The 20,023-nt window shown below is 42.1% G+C and overlaps 1 protein-coding gene across 1 annotated transcript; it reads right to left on the reverse strand.

The window, feature by feature from the left end:
* Positions 1-3,273: 3,273 nt before the first annotated feature.
* LOC118368341 (muscarinic acetylcholine receptor M5-like) lies at positions 3,274-19,500 on the reverse strand. Its single transcript, XM_035752364.2, has 2 exons — positions 19,146-19,500; positions 3,274-8,147 (listed from the first exon to the last, which is right to left on the reverse strand). The coding sequence occupies exon 2, from the start codon at positions 8,055-8,057 to the stop codon at positions 6,474-6,476; it is 1,584 nt and encodes a 527-aa protein (XP_035608257.1). The 5' UTR covers positions 8,058-8,147; positions 19,146-19,500; the 3' UTR covers positions 3,274-6,473.
* Between the last annotated feature and the right edge of the window lie 523 nt (positions 19,501-20,023).

Genomic DNA, 20,023 nt, shown 5'->3' on the forward strand with positions numbered 1-20,023 from the left:
GGGTATTTGATATTTTCAAATAATGTGGCCTAAATCAACTACAGCTATTGGAAGTATTTGAATGTACTTGTAATGCGTCTGTGTGTAGCTGGTGTAGATGAGTCAGGCGCAGGACAGCAGATATGAGTAATGTACGCAATTTAACTGAACACTAATGACATTACACGTCAAATTATCCAAGGCCACAATTACGGACCGCAATACAATAAACAATCACTCACAAACAAACATGGGGGACAGAGGGTTAAATAATGAACAAGTAATTGGGGGATTGAAACCAGGTGTGTAAGACAAGGACAAAACAAATGGAAAATGAAAAGTGGATCGGCGATGGCTAGAAGGCCGGTGACGACGATCACCGAACGCTGCCCGAACAAGGAGAGGGACTGACTTCGGCGGAAGTCGTGACAGTACTTTCAAAAATGTTCTATAAAAAGCCTAATATTTGAAAATATTTTCAAGTACTTACTTCCAAATACATTATTTCAAATACCGAACAGACCTGGGTTTAAATGCATGGGAGTATTTATGTGTAAAATGTGTAGAATATTATTTAAATTATTCACAGCTGTACTTCCACAGCTGGAAGTATTGACTCTGGGTTGTGAAGACTTACGCAATCAAGACATCTTTGTTATGTTATTGTTAGTTAATTTAGAACATTTTCTCTTTTTTTCACTTTGAATATGTGGAGCAGGTTTTGTAGATCTATAGGGAAAATAATTCCATCCTTTAATTGTCCATCCTTTAATCTTTCTTATTTAGATTTACCTTAAAGGCAGCAACTTGTGAAGACTGTGAAAGGGGTGAATAGATTTTCACTAGGCACTGTATAGAATTTTGCAACAAAAAAACATTTGAATAATTAATGAATACACATCTTAAATCTATGAATAAAGCATCTGAACAGTACTATTTCACACTCACACAAGAAGGCAATCATAAGCAATCATTTCTGATGAAAAAACACCAATGTGAAAAATGTATGTATATAGCGTTTTGGAACGGTGTATTTCCAAATACATTCCTACACTACTTCTGTTTAAAAATAATAATCAAAATACTTACTTCCAAATACCTTAAATAGTCTGATCTGTCATGAGCTGAGCTGTTATGTATCATTTCAGGGGGATTTAATTTGGGCTTTAAATGGTATTGATTGAGAAGGGCTTTACTTCTCTGATGATGTAGAATGAGAAGCCCTACTGTATGTGTGGGCTATGTGTGGTAATTTTAAGTCTCATATCTTTGCTGATAGACAAACAAGTTTGTTTTGAGTCTCCATTATTCTGGAGGTAGTTCAAATGCCAAAGTCTAGACCGTAATGACTTATTGACCCTTCTGCATCATCCTTTCTATACACTTGTTCCACGTTTCACATTTCTAATCTGCTAATAAAAGCATTAGTGTATCGTTGTGACACACTTTTGTCATACTAAACAGCTGAGAAATGATGTTAGAGCATCAATGTTTGATGAACACGTTGAAATCCCATGTGTGTTGGAACTGCCAATATCCATGAGGATTAGTCCATCGCTGAAAAGACAGGGAGTGGCAGGTTCAATGGATACTTTGGGATTTTGTCAATGAAGCCCCTTATCTACTTCCTCAGAGCCAGATGAACTGGTGGATACAATTTTTATGTCTCTGAGTCTTCATCCTGTATGACGAAAGTTAGAGGTAGTTTCTCGTGCCAATGCTAATTAGGATTAGCGCAATGTCTGGAAGTCTATGGTATCTACTAGCATGCTAGCAGTTGCCATAGACTTCCAGTCATTGCGCCAACACTAGTTAGCAACTTCCTTCAAACTGCATGCAGAGACATACAAATCCACCAGTTCATCTGAGTCTGGGGAAGAGCTTAATTTCCAAAATCCTGAAGTATCCCTTTAATCATCATCATAGTACCTTGAATAGGTGTAAGTAATGCTTAGAAAAAGCTATCCAGATTATCTGCTTTGATTTACTCAGCTTGACCTCATGTTACCCATCAACTCTTTGTGTGATCTAAGTACTGTGGGTGTTAATTCAGTTTGTTGCTATTTCACCCTGCAGAGTACCCCAGATACTGTTATGAGATGTTGATGGGTTCAGGGGTTCAGGCCAGAGATGGAGTGTACCTGATTCAGCCTGGTGATTACCCCATCCTGGCCTACTGCGCCATTCAAGAGGGTAGTTGGACCGTAGTACAGCACATCACGGTTAACAGCAGCGTGGACTTCAACCGCACCTGTATCGAATACAAGCAGGGTTCCTGACTGGTGACCACTGGCTGGGGAATGGGGAATGAACTCCACCACCACCTCTCCCAAGGGCCTGGACGCTACAAGCTATGTGTCAAGCTAGTGAACAAAGATTGCCATCACCAAGATGCGCAAGTATGTCCTTTTATGGTGGAGGAAGAGCGGTTTGGGCTCAGGCTGCATCTTGGTCTGTTCCAGGGCTCTGCCTTAGACACTCTCACCTAAGACACAGAGAACTACCTGCATGACAACCAGAGGTTTACCACCATGGACCGAGACAACAACTACTTCCAGAACTGTGCTGAACTGAAGTTTTAGGGTGTGGCGGGAGGGGGATGGAAGTACGACGCCTGTGCTGGAGCCAACCTAAACCGCAGGAACATCATCTACTGGCAGAAGGACTGCAACAAGGAGCACCCGTGTAAGTACGCCTGGAGGATGGTAAAACCCTCGGACACAGTGATGGTGGTCCGCACTGGGGACTGTACGAAGGATGAACTGTGAGTGTTGTTTGGAGATTAGGTTTATCAATACCATAGATGTCACGCCCTGATCTGTTTCACCTGTCCGTGTGCTTGTCTCCACCCCACTCCAGGTGTCGCCCATCTTCCCCATTATCCCCTGTGTTTTCTGTCTGTCTGTTGCCAGTTCGTCTTGTTTGTTCAAGCCTACCAGAGGTTTGTCTCAGCTCCTGTTTTTTCATAGTCTCTCTTTTTCTCCTCCTCCTGATTTTTGACCATTGCCTGTCCTGACCCTGTACCTGACCACTGCCTGTATCTGACCCTGAGCCTGCCTGCCGTCCTGTACCTTGGCCTCTGCTCTGGATTATCGACGGCTGCCTGCCTCGACCTGTCGTTTGCCTGCCCCTGTGGTTACAATAAACATTGTTACTTCACACAGTCTGCACTTGGGTCTTACCTTGATTCCTGATAATATGTGGTTGTACTTATGCAGTGGTTCTCAAAACATTGTTAACATAATAGAGACAATAGTTCAACACTTTTAATACACAGAAATACACAGAGACAAAAATACTGTAATATACTTGTCACACATTTTTTTAAGTTATAAAATAATATATCATTATTTTGGGGATTTCATACACGTAAGTCTCCTCCTCGACCTTCCCCCCAAAAATTGTGTGCAGTTTTCTTGTAGTCTAAAGGATCAACGATACCAAACATTTTGTGGTCATGATATCATAGCTTATTACACGTGTAATACAACATTTGCAGTATTTTTACTCACTCACCCAATATCACTGAATGAATAACCTATGTACAGTGCCTTGCGAAAGTATTCGGCCCCCTTGAACTTTGCGACCTTTTGCCACATTTCAGGCTTCAAACATGAAGATATAAAACTGTATTTTTTTTGTGAAGAATCAACAACAAGTGGGACACAATCATGAAGTGGAACGACATTTATTGGATATTTCAAACTTTTTTAACAAATAAAAAACGGAAAAATTGGGCGTGCACAATTATTCAGCCCCCTTAAGTTAATACTTTGTAGCGCCACTTTTTGCTGCGATTACAGCTGTAAGTCGCTTGGGGTATGTCTCTATCAGTTTTGCACATCGAGAGACTGAATTTTTTTCCCATTCCTCCTTGCAAAACAGCTCGAGCTCAGTGAGGTTGGATGGAGAGCATTTGTGAACAGCAGTTTTCAGTTCTTTCCACAGATTCTCGATTGGACTCAGGTCTGGACTTTGACTTGGCCATTCTAACACCTGGATATGTTTATTTTTGAACCATTACATTGTAGATTTTGCTTTATGTTTTGGATCATTGTCTTGTTGGAAGACAAATCTCCGTCCCAGTCTCAGGTCTTTTGCAGACTCCATCAGGTTTTCTTCCAGAATGGTCCTGTATTTGGCTCCATCCATCTTCCCATCAATTTTAACCATCTTCCCTGTCCCTGCTGAAGAAAAGCAGGCCCAAACCACGATGCTGCCACCACCATGTTTGACAGTGGGGATGGTGTGTTCAGGGTGATGAGCTGTGTTGCTTTTACGCCAAACATAACGTTTTGCATTGTTGCCAAAAAGTTCAATTTTGGTTTCATCTGACCAGAGCACCTTCTTCCACATGTTTGGTGTGTCTCCCAGGTGGCTTGTGGCAAACTTTAAACAACACTTTTTATGGATATCTTTAAGAAATGGCTTTCTTCTTGCCACTCTTCCATAAAGGCCAGATTTGTGCAATATACGACTGATTGTTGTCCTATGGACAGAGTCTCCCACCTCAGCTGTAGATCTCTGCAGTTCATCCAGAGTGATCATGGGCCTCTTGGCTGCATCTCTGATCAGTCTTCTCCTTGTATGAGCTGAAAGTTTAGAGGGACGGCCAGGTCTTGGTAGATTTACAGTGGTCTGATACTCCTTCCATTTCAATAGTATCGCTTGCACAGTGCTCCTTGGGATGTTTAAAGCTTGGGAAATCTTTTTGTATCCAAATCCGGCTTTAAACTTCTTCACAACAGTATCTCGGACCTGCCTGGTGTGTTCCTTGTTCTTCATGATGCTCTCTGCACTTTTAACGGACCTCTGAGACTATCACAGTGCAGGTGCATTTATACGGAGACTTGATTACACACAGGTGGATTGTATTTATCATCATTAGTCATTTAGGTCAACATTGGATCATTCAGAGATCCTCACTGAACTTCTGGAGAGAGTTTTCTGCACTGAAAGTAAAGGGGCTGAATAATTTTGCACGCCCAATTTTTCAGTTTTTTATTTGTTAAAAAAGTTTGAAATATCCAATAAATGTCGTTCCACTTTATGATTGTGTCCCACTTGTTGTTGATTCTTCACAAAAAAATACAGTTTTATATCTTTATGTTTGAAGCCTGAAATGTGGCAAAAGGTCGCAAAGTTCAAGGGGGCCGAATACTTTCGCAAGGCACTGTATGTGGTGGTTGTTGGTAGAAAAAACAATATGTACTGAATCAATCAAGATTATATACAGTGAGTTTACAGTAGATTTTCTTATGATCAATTGCAAGGAGTACTCAGCGATGTCATTATTATTATTTTTAAATGTTATTTCTATCAATGGGTAGATAAGAATGATAAAGTCCAATACAGAATGACCAAAACAAAGGCCTGTATCCTGAGGACAGATGGACGTAAAACAGATTGGTATGAATACATGACACAGAACAGTGCATGAATCAAACCCTGCTCTCCCCCTGAATGTAAATGTGTAGAGAGCTGTCACTGTGCTAAGTGACTTATAGTGACCCTGGGCTGATGAAATCACTCCCTGATAAGATTTCATCCTTGGATCTTAACCGCCAAACAAAGAAGTACCCACTATAATTGATTAAAGGCTAATTCTTATCTGAACTTGATGACGTCAAAATGACTTGGGTGCAGTGAGATCAGAACAACAAAAACAAACCTGTACACCAAAAAAGTACATATACCACTATCCAAAAGGGCACTCGGCGAGTGGGAGGGCAAAGGGGCTGGTGGGACGGCACAGGTTGACCCCTATCTGTGCACTTGCCTGGTTAGGTGTATACTTTATGCGGATGTGTCCAGTGAACTATAGAATAAAATCACGTTTTATGAAATGTATGCGCACTCTAAAGCTGCTGAGTCGATAATAAAAGTAATAGTTATTTGGAAGAATTTGATACTGAAACCTCAGCATTTACTTTCATCAAATCTCTTCCCCTGTGTTTCTGTGCTGTCTGGCTTCATTTGGACTGTATGTGTTTGTGCTTGTGGAAAGATTGGCTGTTGAAGGTTTTGTTGTTTGTATCTGACTAAAGTGAATGCCACACGTGAACAAGGCTTTGATGAGTGTACAATCGTTTGTTGTCCAGCTCGCACAACAAAAACTGTGATAGCCCTTAAAGCAAACACAATGTAGTCTAACATAATACCTCTAAAACAATCAGAGCATGTTAGAAAAAAAACTAAAACATCTCTCACTTTTTTGTGCATGTCGGGTTATGTTTTTACATTTCCATATTTAATGATGTATTGGTGTACAGTGTCAACATTTTCGGCAAAGCACTTTTGTATTTCTTGTGAGTAGTAAGAAAAGTACTGATTAAAGAACAATACCACGAACAAACTAGTCTTGTCTCTAACCTTTGTACATTTGACACACCCTACCTGTAGGCATAATTCAAGTACCAAACAGAAATATATCCATGTGTGTCTGAGTCATATGGTCTTCATACTTGTTCCTCTGGAAGGACAGAGTGAATGGCTCAAGTTAGTTTGCTGCTCACTACAGGGTTTTGCCCGTACCAGTAGAGTTTCTCTTCCACTCTCTTCTTCTTCCACTGACAAAGCAGCAGCATGCGAAAGGTCTTCTGAAAGGTCTTGTTGCAGAGCGCGTAGCACATGGGGTTGACTGTGCTGTTGACATAGCATAGCCAGTAGCCCAGGTGCCAGAGAGACACAGGGATACAGTCAGAACAGAAGGTGGAGATGAGTACCATGATGTTGTATGGTGTCCATGTCAGGATAAAGGCCAGCAAGATGGCACTGAGAGTCTGAGCAGCCTTCCTCTCCTTGATCAGCACCATCCTCTTCCTCTTGGTCAGCTGGATCTTCAGAGTTGCATCTATTGGCTTGCAGGAAGTGGTGGAGGGTGGGGCACTCATGGAGTCTGCTGAGGAGAAAGATGATGGGACCATGTTGGTGTCCCCATTCTTGCTCTGCTGGGCACCGCTGGTAGTGTCTTTGGGAACTGGTTTAAACTTGTAGGACACACACTTCTTGCTCTTATGCGAATTGGTCTTGGGAGGCTTGTGGAAGAAGTTGTCCTCGTAACTGCTGAGCTGCTCATTCTCACAGCCCTCTGCACCCGTGCTTGGCCCACATGACTGGTTCCGGTAGATGGGCTGGAAGACCCCCGGGGACACGGGCTGCTCCTCGTCCTCCGAGGAGGCATAGCTGTTGAAGGTGGTCAGCTGGTCGCTCTTGGACCACTCATCGTTGGTGGCAGCGGCTGATTTGGCTGCGTGGCTCCTGTTGGAGGAGGACCAGGAGGCCTGGGTTCTGTCCCGGGAGGCAGAGCTGAGCTGGTTGCAGTTGAAGCAGGATCTGATGATGGTTTTCTGGGGCTTGGTGGTACCAGCATCTGTGGAACTGTTGATGCCCTGGAGCTCAGCGAGGTCCTTGGTGCGACGCTCCGTCTCCTTGTAGATCCGACAGTAAAGGATGGTCATGATCGACACAGGGATGTAAAACGCAGCAATGGCTGTCCCAAATGTTATCACTGGCTCCGAGAAGAACTGGATCTGACACTGCCTTTCAGGGACTGTCCTTTTCCCCACAAAATACTGCCAACACAGTATGGGAGGGGCCCACAGGATGAGGGACACCAGCCAGGCCATGCCTATCATGACCCCAGCCCGTTTGGGGGTGCGCTTGGCTCTATAGGTCAGAGGTCGGGTGATAGAGAAGTACCGGTCAAAACTGATGACCAGCAGGTTCATCACTGACGCATTACTGGCCACATAGTCCAAAGCCAACCAGAGGTCACAGGCAATACTCCCCAGCGCCCAGTATCCCATCAGTATGTAGGAGGTGTAGAGGTTCATAGAGAACACACCTATAATGAGGTCAGCTACAGCCAAACTCAGTAGGTAGTAGTTGTTGACTGTCTTCAGCTGGCTGTTTACCTTAAATGACAGCATCACTAGGATGTTGCCCACTATCGTAATCAGGCTCACGATGGCCGACACAGTTGCTATGGTTATGACCTCCCATAGACTGTGTGTGGCAAGGTGGATGTCGGTCGCATTGCCATTTATAGATGAGTTCTTTATTCCTTCACCTTCCATGTTGTTTCTCTCAAGTTGTCCTTATTGTGGTATCAGTGGTATGACTATTAGAGAGTAGTCTGTCGGGTGCACCATCTTGAGTAGGATATCCTGAAAAGAATAAATAATAAAGTGAGTTAATAAAATTACAAATGCAGTTTATAGGTGATCTCCTGATGTAAACTCAAAACTCCATGTAAATGTACAACGAGTTGTGCCACAAGAGCCACCAGCCACTAGATGGCAGTAATAATCAACAATCATCAGCTAGTGAGTTAGTGGGTAGGGCACCAATGTTTACACTGGCCAAAGATGGGGACCATGCACCTTGAAAAACCACTCAGTAAGACTGTTTAGGACCTCAATATAATTAACATGTAATAATAGCACCTATGTGTAGTATGCATGTTTGTGCTGTGTCATATAAAAGTGTATGATTACTGCCCCCCAAAAAAAGCTCATGTAGAACAATGTCATATATGAATACATGTCTGAACATGTTAGGGCCATTAGGTCATATAAGCACTCACGTATCCTTTGCTCTAGTTATTGTTAATTAATTTAGTATATATGCATAGTATATATGCATAGGTGGCTGTATTGAGGTCTATTACAGACAGTTTGTTACAGTACAGAGGAACATCAGCAGACAAGGCTTCACAGATGAGCACATTGTTCATTTTAAGCAGTCTAGCCAAACAGCTGTGACATTTGAAATCCGGGTCATTCAAAAATGAGTCCTTTGCTCATTAATATCAGCAAGCATGTTTGTTGTCTGTATTAAATGGATTTAGATGTCACAGTATTGTCTCGGTGGCTCTCTGTAACCAGGGAGACGAAGGGGTCGCTTCTGGATGACAAAGACTGATTTCAGTGGAGCTTGAGGAAATATGCTTGAGTTTTGTACTGAGGGATCAATCAACTAGCAGACAAAAGGAGCTGTCATTTCTGTCCCTAGAGCTTGTTAGAATTGTCTAGTGAGATGTAGGTTGTAGCAGGTGTTTGCTGTGCCTCCTGGCTGAGTTCACCCAGCTGAAAGAAGAGCAGCATCCCAGTTCTTATGTCACTTGGCTTAGAACTCAATGTGTAGCGACGGGGACTGATAAAGCACAAATTAACCTGGACCTTTGCAGTTTCTCCACACACCTTTATGTGAGATTAATCCACCTCAGATCACTATGGGGATGCTTGGGGTGCTAAATCCCAAACTTTGGCATATGTCTTTGTTTCAATGTTTCCGTACTGTTATCCTGGCTTCAGTCTCTTCACTATGCTTCTGACTGGGTTGACTGGGTTTTTAAATGTCATCGATGTCATGGCTTGTGATTAAGTAGATTGAAACTGTGCAACAAACAGGCAGGCTACCTGAATTGTCCATTAGTTATTTAGCACTTTTTCTTAGGGATAGCTCCCTTTTTGAAAATTTTCGCCTAAAATGACATACACAAATCTAACTGCCTGTAGGCCAGGCCCTGAAGCAAGGATATGCATGTTCCTGGTACCATTTGAAAGGAAACACTTTGAAGTTTGTGAATGCAGGAGAATATAACACAATAGATCTGGTAGAAGAAAACACAACGAAAAAATCAACCTTTTTTTCTACCACCATCTTGGAAATGCAACAGAAAGGTCCCACATCTAGCCATCACTCTGGTTGTTCCGATTGTGTCCACATGATGGCAGCAGTGTATGTGCAAAGTTTCAGACAGATAACTTGAAGTATGAGCAAACTACATAACATTTAGCGTGAGGTCGCCCAGGTTAATTTGGGCAAGTCATGAAGGAGACATTTACATTCACATTACATTTTTCTGTAAGAATATTGTCAAATCTGTATACTTGGACTTTGATTTAGCTTTTTCAGTATTAGTTCAACATTTGCAAAACACTCAGTTTTCATAACTTCATAACTCTCCATATTCTTATAATTTTTGTCCAAAAGGAAAAGGCTTGCTGTCGCACAAGGTTAGCAGCTGCATTTTGTGATACTCCCGTAAAGCCCAGCTCATTGGCTATCTAGCTAGCTTTGGTTGACCCCGATTGGTGCTTTTTTGATAATGTTACAGTCGATCAAGTGAAGAACGCCCGCGTCATCGGTGTGCCATGAAGGTGTTGCTCTCTGACCAAATTTGGTGTCCTATAGGATATAATACACTCCTAATGATATAGTGAAGTGTGGTTCCATTCTAGGATCTCTGAGGAATAAATACGAACGTGATTTGACTGGTTGAAATCATGTTTAGGGTTAGATTTTCACAGATTACTTTCTTTGCAAATTGAACAAGTGGAAATACAAAATTGATCGTACATGCTATATGGACCTTTTTAGCATATGAAAAATTATTTTACCTAACAAAACGACACCATGTTATCCCTGGGACCCTTTGGACAATAAATCAGAGCAATATTTCATAATGTAAGTACACATTTCACCTTCAGAGGTGAATTTATCAAACCTATTGCGGTGAAAAAAAGTGTTTTGTTGTTAGGAGCGCTCCTCAAACAATAGCATGGCACTTTTTCCCAGTAATAGTTACTGTAAAGTCGACAGTGCAGTTACATTAACAACAATTTCAGTTTCAGCCGATATAAGACACTTATATGTACTGACATTTATTCTTTCTCTAAAATCTGCGATTGTGACACAAGGCGCTGCATGATTTACAACTGTCCCATTGACGGGACGCCTATCCCTATGGTGAACACTTTTTCTCCAAAGTCACCTACAGATTCTGACGTGTATGTTATAATGCCTCAATGGGAATTGAACATGCAACCTTGGGAATGGTTCCAGCCAATTGGGTTATAACAGTGTCCTAAATCTAGTCCTGGAGACAGGCACTTCAAGAACTCGTTTCAACATTCTGCCTATTTCTTCCTGCCAGGTTATTTAGTTTAATGATTGAACTCAGGCATTTGTCAATGTAATAGCCCCCTTAGAGTCTGTGGGAATGAAATAGTGATTGGAGTGATTGCTATCATTTTTTCTGCCCTGTGTTTCTCGGTCACATGAAAGCAATGTTTTTTTTCCTATCATTTCTATTTTTTTCTGAACAACACCACAGGTAGGAAAAGAAAACCACAGCTCTAATGCTGGTGAGATGAAAGAATGGTATGGTTAAAAGAAATGTGAGCAACATATAGTGTGTTATATTTGATGTATAGGTTTGACTGTGTCTACGACCATGAACATACATCTAATGTGTGATACTGTGCATGGAAGTTGGTTGAAGCTTGAAGGTATCTGGATGGTAGCATTTGTAGCGTTTGCCATTGCCAACCTGTGCCTATGTTTGAAACCATGCTCCCACTAGCTCGCCTCGCAAGCCGCCTGATCTTGCCGAGCTGACATGGATGCTCGCTACATGGATATTTACATTTCGCGGAAATCAGTCGAAGCCCACTAGCACCTCTGTATAGTATTTCCGTACTGCCATGAGCCTAAAGTACCCAATGTCCCACGTCATCTGGAGTGCTGCTGGAGAATATCCAACATAGGTTAATGTTATTTCCTAGGGCTGGGACAATAATCATATAATCAACAATTATGGACAATAACTGTGAACTAAAAATTATAATCATCAATATTGTCTTATTTTATACATTTTAGGAAGGGGGGTATTAGACTTTATGTTCTAGTAGGCGGCAGGCAGGGTAGCCTAGCGGCATGGTAGCCTAGTGGTTAGAGTGTTGGACTAGTAACCCGAAGGTTGCAAGTTCAAACCCCTGAGCTGACAAGTTACAAATCTGCCGTTCTACCCCTGAACAGGCAGTTAACCCACTGTTCCTAGGCTGTCATTGAAAATTAGAATTTGTTCTTAACTAGCTTGCCTAGTTAAATAAAGGTAAAAAATAAAAAGATGTAGTTTACTCAACAGCAGTTTGTCATTTTTACATAAAGTTGGCAGTGTTGGGGAGTAGTTGAACTCAGGGGCGCAACCTTCTTTGGGGACAGGGGGACATGTCCCCCACACACATTCTGAAATTGCATTTTTGCCCCCCAGTTTTATCATTGGAATGTGATACAAAACAAGGCAACAGTGTTCTCTAGGAAAATGTGGACGCCACCGAGCGGTTGGGTAGGCTGTTTGGAGTGTTTATCCGACAGGATAAAAAAATATCTCCCCCACTTCTAAAACCAAATTTGCACCCCTGTTTGAACTAATACTCAACTAACTTAACTACATTTTGCAGTAGCTTGGTGGTAGCTGAACTAAATTCAAATCTTGGTGGCTAATTTTCAGTAGTTAATTACTTTATTGCCATTTAGTGGTGTAGCTAACTACAGGGACTACACACAAACAATATGGCAAGAAGTAGGCAATCATTTCCTTAATTGTTTTCGGCATGAGACCTTCCTAATCCTCACTAGAAACCTAATGTTTAATACGCTAAATTAAACCTTCTGTTAACATCTGATTCCAGTGTGAGCTGTTGCTATTTGTTATCTATGATATTTCAGATTTAGATATGATTTTTGGTAAACTACATTTTCAGAGTAGCTTCCCCAACGCTGAAAGTTGGTAATCATCTTACGAGCAGAACTGCATGGTAGGGAGGAGAAGCTTTTTAGCAAAAGTTCCAAACGGTCATAATCATACGGTTCTGGGACAGGGGTGTCACTAAAGCTGTGTCGTAAATGCTGTAGCTAATTTTCAAAGCAAAAAGAAAAATCGACAAAAATCGACATAATCGTCTTGTTATTTTCCAATGTCCATTTTATTGAGAGGGGGTGAAGGTGGCATCACAGATGCTGAGTTTAGGGCATCCACCCTACAGTACTTCATCCATGATACTTAAGATCAATGGGATCACTCAGTAGTAGACACCTGCTTGGTCGATCCCTTCTCAAAACATCTGAATTATGAGATTTTTGTCCCAGAATGAACTAAACACACTATTCATATGGTCTTCAAATACATTTTGAGTCCTGCTGTAAGTTGTAACAATGGAAACATTTACAGTACATGTGTGCAATATCTTGCTGAACTTGCTGTCCCAGTTTTAGATTGGCTGTCTCAATAAAACTATTATGATAGACTACCACCTCCTCCTTTTCTGATCCTGGATATCAGAAGACCTCATCTGTTATCATCTCAGCATTGGTAGATGAATCTATAGTCTCTGTCAGTTCACCTACCAATAGTATTTTGACCCTATCGTGACCTATAATAATAATTAATATATGCCATTTAGCAGACACTTTTACCAAAAGTCATGCATGCATATATTTTATGTGCAGGTGGTCCTGGGAATTGAACCCATTATCCTGGCGTTGCAAGCACCATGCTCTACCAACTAAATTACAGTGACCTACCCTTCTAAGTAACTTCTCCACTCATTGGTATTCTGTTGGCACACTGTGGTAGCCTGAGGCCCACACAAATAACATTCCACTCACCACAGGGAGGCTCAGCGAACCCTTGGATCGCCCTTCAGCTTGTTACTGTGACATTTTATCACTCACACAATCGACATCACAGCACTGGAGAGCCCAGGTAGCACATGGCATCTTTTTTTTTTTCCTCTCTGCACTGTCCTTTTAGATTCTGAACTAAACTCTCTTCTTCTCTCTCCCTTTCTGTATTTTATTCTTCAATCTATCGGTCTCTCACGCCGACGCTCTCATTTGCCATGAACTGCTTGCCCTGCGAAATCTATTTTTTATTTGATCATGAGGCAAAATGGCAGACGTAATCAAGTTCAAAGTAACCTTACTGGCCTCCCTCGACAATGGTACTCTAGGTTGGCACCTCAGTCCATTTTTAAGCCTGACGAATGGGAATATGTGTGCTTGAGGAGTACGCCCTCGTGTAGTAGACTGAGGGTCTCCAGCAAGAGCTTGTTCTCCTCTTGCAGTAAAAAGTGCTGGAGAGGTAGGCCAGGCCACTCTCTCAGTCAGCTAGTTCCATGCCAGGAAGTGGATGAATTAATTATGACTAGTATGCACGGACACTTGAGTGACGAGGCGTTCTTGAGATCAGTCTCTGACTCTCATGCTTAAATATACACACACACACTCAGGCAAAAATTCATGCACGTATACAGGTACACACAAACACACAGCACGAGACACTAAATAGTAGGGCCAAAGAAAGCCATTGTTCCATTCCACAAATATTTTGTAAGCAATTGAGGAGGAGGTGTAGCCTGACAGAGGCTTGAACAAAGCAAGAACTCACAACTTCCATTTCTCTCCAAAAATGGTGCAAAACATAAGTCATAATGGTTAGACTAACACCAGCAGTGAGTTCAAAGCTTGGGGACTTCAGCAGCTTGCCAGCTCAATGGACCTACACTAAATCCGCAATTGTAGGGGGGAAAATCTTAACGCTACTGTATGCTCAGTAAGGCAAGCCCAAACATAGCTCCAGTTTTACTAAAAATAATTAATAAATAGTCTGTTTTAGCAATTTTGGGGGGATGTTTGCAGAACAACAACAAGCGTGATGCACATGGGGGAATCGTCTGTTATCGTTGTCTTGTTCTGAGGTAAAAGTTTTTTAAATGGGGAAAGATGGGGTGGGAAGTAGACTAGTCTACTCTGACATTATGTCAGAGGCGGAAGTGAGATTTGAGCTATTTCTATTTTGATCTGACTATCTACAGTATATTTGTATCCTTTTAAATAATTTGGCTGCCTTCCCTATTGTTTCGTTTTGAGTGTTAGCTCAACTACACTCACCATAAAACCTGTAAATTACATTGATTCTAAGGGCTGCATTCAATCCGTAGAGCGAAAGATAGGCATTATAGTGCAATCATAATTTAAAGGTCATTTTAGATTGAACTGACATATGCAGCGTCTTTGCCAATGCGGAACATAGCCTTTAAATCACGCTAGATATGGTGCGGATCTTTGGCACTACAGATTGAATGCACGACTAAAGGCTCTAGTCAAACAGATCCGCTTTAGCCGACATCCGCATAGTGGTTGTTTTGAAGGTGTCTGAGGTGGAACTGTGTTAGAGCTGTCAAGTCCAGAAGTGGCTCCTGGCATTATATCTAAAGTGAACATTGCAATTGGCAGCAAGGAGTCGCATTACGAGAACTCCCATGCAGCATTGGTTACAAAGTTCAAACACTGGAAGGGCGCATGTAATGTACATGTCGATAAGGCTGATAGAAATCCTCATTATTTTGTTAAATGATTTTTTATTTGAGCCTAATTATTTCAATATAGCCTACACTTTCTCCTTCTGAACGTCTAACGTGAGTGGGATGGGTGTGCCTTAATGATAGTAATCAAGAGCAGCTGCTCATTGATTTGACAGTTCCAACGCAATTACACCTCCGACACCGCCTAAACATCAGCTATGCGGGTTTTGGCTCTCGCCGGTTAACGCTTGATCTGATTCAATCTTGGCCTTCACCTCACTACATTGGTCAGGTGTGTATGAATGAACCAAATCTATGGCACATCTCAGAGGTCCATTCTAAAGGATGACAGGCTCATTACCTCTAGGTCCATTGGCAGTCAGCTACCAGCCCTCCCCTGCCATGGCTTCTCTGTCTACTAGTCTCCACATGCACTGGCACTGACCACTCCTCAGAGTCACGCTGAACCTTTCCCTGGGTAATGCTAAGAGTGAATGAAGATGTGTGTGTGTGTGTGTGTGTGTGTGTGTGTGTGTGTGTGTGTGTGTGTGTGTGTGTGTGTGTGTGTGTGTGTGTGTGTGTGTGTGTGTGTGTGTGTGTGTGTGTGTGTGTGTGTGTGTGTGTGTGTGTGTGTAAGAGAGAGAGAGAGAAAAAGCCAGAGTGTGTGCACGTGTTCTGTGTGCGTGCTCTGGAGAGCGGCCGAAGGCTTTTTGGCACAGTGTATCCCGCATAACTCTAGTCATTCCAGTGACCCATGCTTAAGATCCCAGCATATCTGGCATTCTAGAGGATGACCTATGACAGGATTCTCCTGAGGCAGGGTGCAGTGTAGTAGGTAGAGAGAGGGATTATATGAGCAAAGAGACACCTTCAGGTGGGATGTTGCGACAGTCTTCTTGATTATTGACATTTACTTTTCTCAAGTAAAACCAGTCCTCTAAAGCTTTCCACATACACTCTTATATTCATACACTCTTATACACATACACACTTATACACATACACTCTTATACTCATACACTCTTATACACATACACTCTCAGAGAAAAGAGTTCATAAAGGGTTCTTTGGCTGTCCCCATAGGATAACCCTTTTTGGTTTCAGGTAGAACGCTTTTTGGTTCAAGGTAGAACTCTTTTGGGAACCCTCTGTGGAAAGGGTTTTATGTGGAACCCAAAAAGGATTCTTCAAAGGGTTCTCTTATGAGGACAGCCGTGTAACCGTTTTAGGTTCTAGATAGCACCTTTTTTTCTAAGAACGTAGCTACTGTTGACATGTTTTTGTCATGAATCTTTTTCACATTTGTTTCAAATCATTCATTTATAGCTATTACTGTATACACATTATCTATCTCCTAACGTTCAATTGAATTAGTTTCAGTGTGTACTATTTTCCCCTCCGGCACTCCAAGTGTCTCTTTTTCAACCATGAGCACAAACTTTGTAATTGCATTTCTGTTTAGACGAGAGACGCTAAGTCTGATCATTACATTCGTTTTATGATCAGTTTGATGGAGATGACAATAGCGGTCTGATGTCTGTTGATGAGGAGGCTGACTCTCCCCCTGGGGATTTCTTTTTCTATCACCACTGGAGCATTGCGTTTCTGCTGCATCTCTACTTCTTATCGTTATTATTGTTTGACTTGAGTCATTTGTGTTATTAACAGCTCGGTTCTAAAACTGCAAAACTGTGTGTCTGTGCCCTCGGAGGGTTTTCTGTTGTTTCTATCCCAAGTCCAAAACACGCCAAGTCATTCCAGTCCGAGAATCATGTCTCTACTGTATGTGAGTGCCTGTTTGTGTGTGTGCCAAAGTCCCTGGTTTGATAAGGACTTGGGCACACTGATGGGATTATTTGAATGAACCATGCTATTATAAATATCCTCTATGTGTCCTAACTCTCTCGCTCTCTCACACACAGCACTACCTCTGCCAAGGCCTGCGTGGAAAGGGCTTATGGACATTGCCAACAAATTCAGGTCAATAACTCAATTCCTCAATATGCTCACAATTTTGCCTGTATGAAAATGGGTGAAATGTGCTCAGGTGTCGTGGCTGCCAAAAAGTCAGTCGAACTGAAAGGAAAAATACATATGTAAATACTATGAACTAAGGTAATCCAGGAACCCTATACACACTCAGAAATAAAGATGTGTCCTTAAAGGGGTACAAACGTCACTGTAGTGGTACCCTGTAAGGTACGTCCTTTTAGTTATAGGTACATAATTGTACCCTTGCAGTTCATACCTTAAAAGAGCCAATTGTGCAGCTAAGAGGATAAGATAGTACAGGTATGTGATGCTCCACTGGACACAAGGGAAACAACAGCTACCACTAAACCAAGCTTGGCAGATGCTTCCTGTTTTGTGGCAACCTATCCCCAAATATTTGATAGCCCTGTGCTTCCCCACATTTCTTTAACGCTCTACCAAGTTTGAGGGCTCTGCAAGGACTCGTTAAAATCACGCTCGACTGCTTAATCCTTTTTTGTAGTTTTCATTCAGTCAAAGAGCAGGCCAGGGGATCGAGGAATGGGAGGGTCACATAGACCCTGTCAATGTAAAAAAAAAATGTTTAATTGTATTGGGAGGTGGAGGAGTGGAACCTTAGGATAAGAGACAGCCTACTGTGGGTTTTAAAGTAACTAGTTCCTCAGGCCCATTTGGAGACAATTCTACCGTGTACAAAATCCATATTGAATCTAATAATCTGTTGACTTGACAACGTAGCAAGTTTAGTGTTGTTCTCCTCATATGCCACTGTTTTTTTAAACGTATGCTCATTCTTAGTCCCGTGCCTCCAGGTAGAAATGAAAGGTACATGAAAAGGAGACAGAGGTTAAAAGGAGAAATTGATGAAGGAGAGAAGGCTGATGAGAGGAGAATAAGAAAGCTCAAAAGAGCCAGAGTGATGAGATGGGAAGGGAAACAGAAGGAGTTAAGGAGGAAGATGAAGAAAACCTAATAATATGGAAAGGGAGGATGAGAAAAAGACAGAAGGATATAGAGCGTGAGATAGGTCAGGGATATGGAAAAGGGGATGTATGGGTGGGGGTGCACAGTGGGCTGCCAGATGATAATAGAGTGATGGATGAAGGGGAAGATTAAAAGTGATGAATGGGGAGGAAAATTTAGTAAATGTATAGAAATGTGACGTGAGGTACAGAGACAGACATTTCTAGAAAGGTGACCTGAGAGAAGTTTAAAGTTTCCATGAACTGTTTGTTTATGTCATCCATCAGTGATTTACTGCAGAAACCTTAATATGCTGCTATTTGATACAGTAACCCTATGTGGCTGTACACTGTAATTATTTCCCTGTTGCCCGGTTTATACCTGGTGCTAACATGTATCCTTTGACCTGATCTTGTCCACATTGATCGTGCCCACATTTTTGGACATATGTATTGGTATTTGGTATTTTATTAGGATCTCCATTAGCTGTTGCAAAAATAGCAGCTACTCTTCCTGTAGACGATTAAAATACGCATTGTGATCTGATTGTCATGTGGTCATCCTGACCACCTCTAGAGGTAGTCAGGGACCCATTGTGTCTGGATATCTTTAGTGTAAACAAATCTGGATAGTGAAACCATTTAAATCCTCATTATCCTGTCCTGTAAAATCATTGACAGGTGGCAACTTATTGCATCACTATGTCTCTTAAAATAAATAAATATTATTTTGAAAGAATATCTGCCAAAAAAATGTGCATACAGGGAATGATCATTAAATCTGGTCACAATGTGAACATAGTGGACGGATAAAAGACACATTTTAAAACCATGTGTAAACGCATGCCTGAAAATGTGGGCACAATCAGAATGTGGACAAGAGAAGGACAGGATAAGGCAGCATTAAATATACATGCTAAGACCTCTCAGACATGCTTGTAGCAGTTTGCGCTCGCCTTTATTGAGGTCACACATCTGTGAATGTAAAACTTCCAGAAGAATCACTTGTTTTTCTCTAGAGACAACCGAGCAAGCCAGAGAACAGACACATACTCACAGTTGACTTTCACCATCCAAGCCCCGTTGCCTTCAGAGTAACAGCAGCTTCTCCTTGATATGTAAAGATTCCCAGTTCATATTGAATCCATTTGTTTTTCTATGAACTCTCCAGGTAATTTTCAGGGCTGAAAGGTGTTACCACAAACCTGGGAAAGAGGATGAGGACTCTGCTGATAAGAAAGCCCTCTGAATGTATCCCAACATGCTACAGAAGTCCAGATAGATAGATCCCAGAGTGTAGAGTAATAGTAAGACGAGGAACAGAAGGCTTTAGTCATCACCGCTCAAACGCTGACAATAGAAGAGAGGACATCTCTTTGGAGAGCATCTCTTTGGAGAGCAAAATCAGTCAACGTAGCAGTTCAATTAAGAAAAGTATCCACAAATTGCATGATATCCTTACTTTGTGAATGAATGAGAGAGAGAGAGAGAGAGAGAGAGAGAGAGCGAGAGCGAGAGAGAGAGAGAGAGAGAGAGAGAGAGAGAGAGAAAGGAGAGAACTTTCCCCCTGAATTGCTGTGGGCTGTCTGGTGACGCTCCCTCCCTCTCAGTAAAGTGTGAGCTCAGTCAGTGTCTGTGGCAGAGAGGACAGGAGAGGATGCCTGATCCTGCTGCTGCTGCTGCTGTCGTCCTCCCTGACAGACAGATGTAGCTAATGCCAGCTGGGAGGAGAAATTCCCATAGGGCTGAATGGTCATCATATTTCGGGACAGTAAGCGTGCAGCCCAGCTGTGGAGCTGAAAAGAGAGGGGGGAGAGAGGGAGGAGGAGGATATCTTAAGGGAGGTGTGGAAGGTTAGCGCATAAGCAAGAGAAGGATTGTGACTGGGAAGAAGGGTGGTGTTGCCGGTTTATCTGCATTTCTGTGAGTACGCAG

Source organism: Oncorhynchus keta, chromosome 35 (assembly GCF_023373465.1).
Source record: "Oncorhynchus keta strain PuntledgeMale-10-30-2019 chromosome 35, Oket_V2, whole genome shotgun sequence".
Classification (NCBI taxonomy): Eukaryota; Metazoa; Chordata; class Actinopteri; order Salmoniformes; family Salmonidae; genus Oncorhynchus; species Oncorhynchus keta.

Bases quoted from the DNA above. Each gene is read 5' to 3' on its own strand.
- LOC118368341 (XM_035752364.2), bottom strand. From the start codon at position 8,057: ATGGAAGGTGAAGGAATAAAGAACTCATCTATAAATGGCAATGCGACC.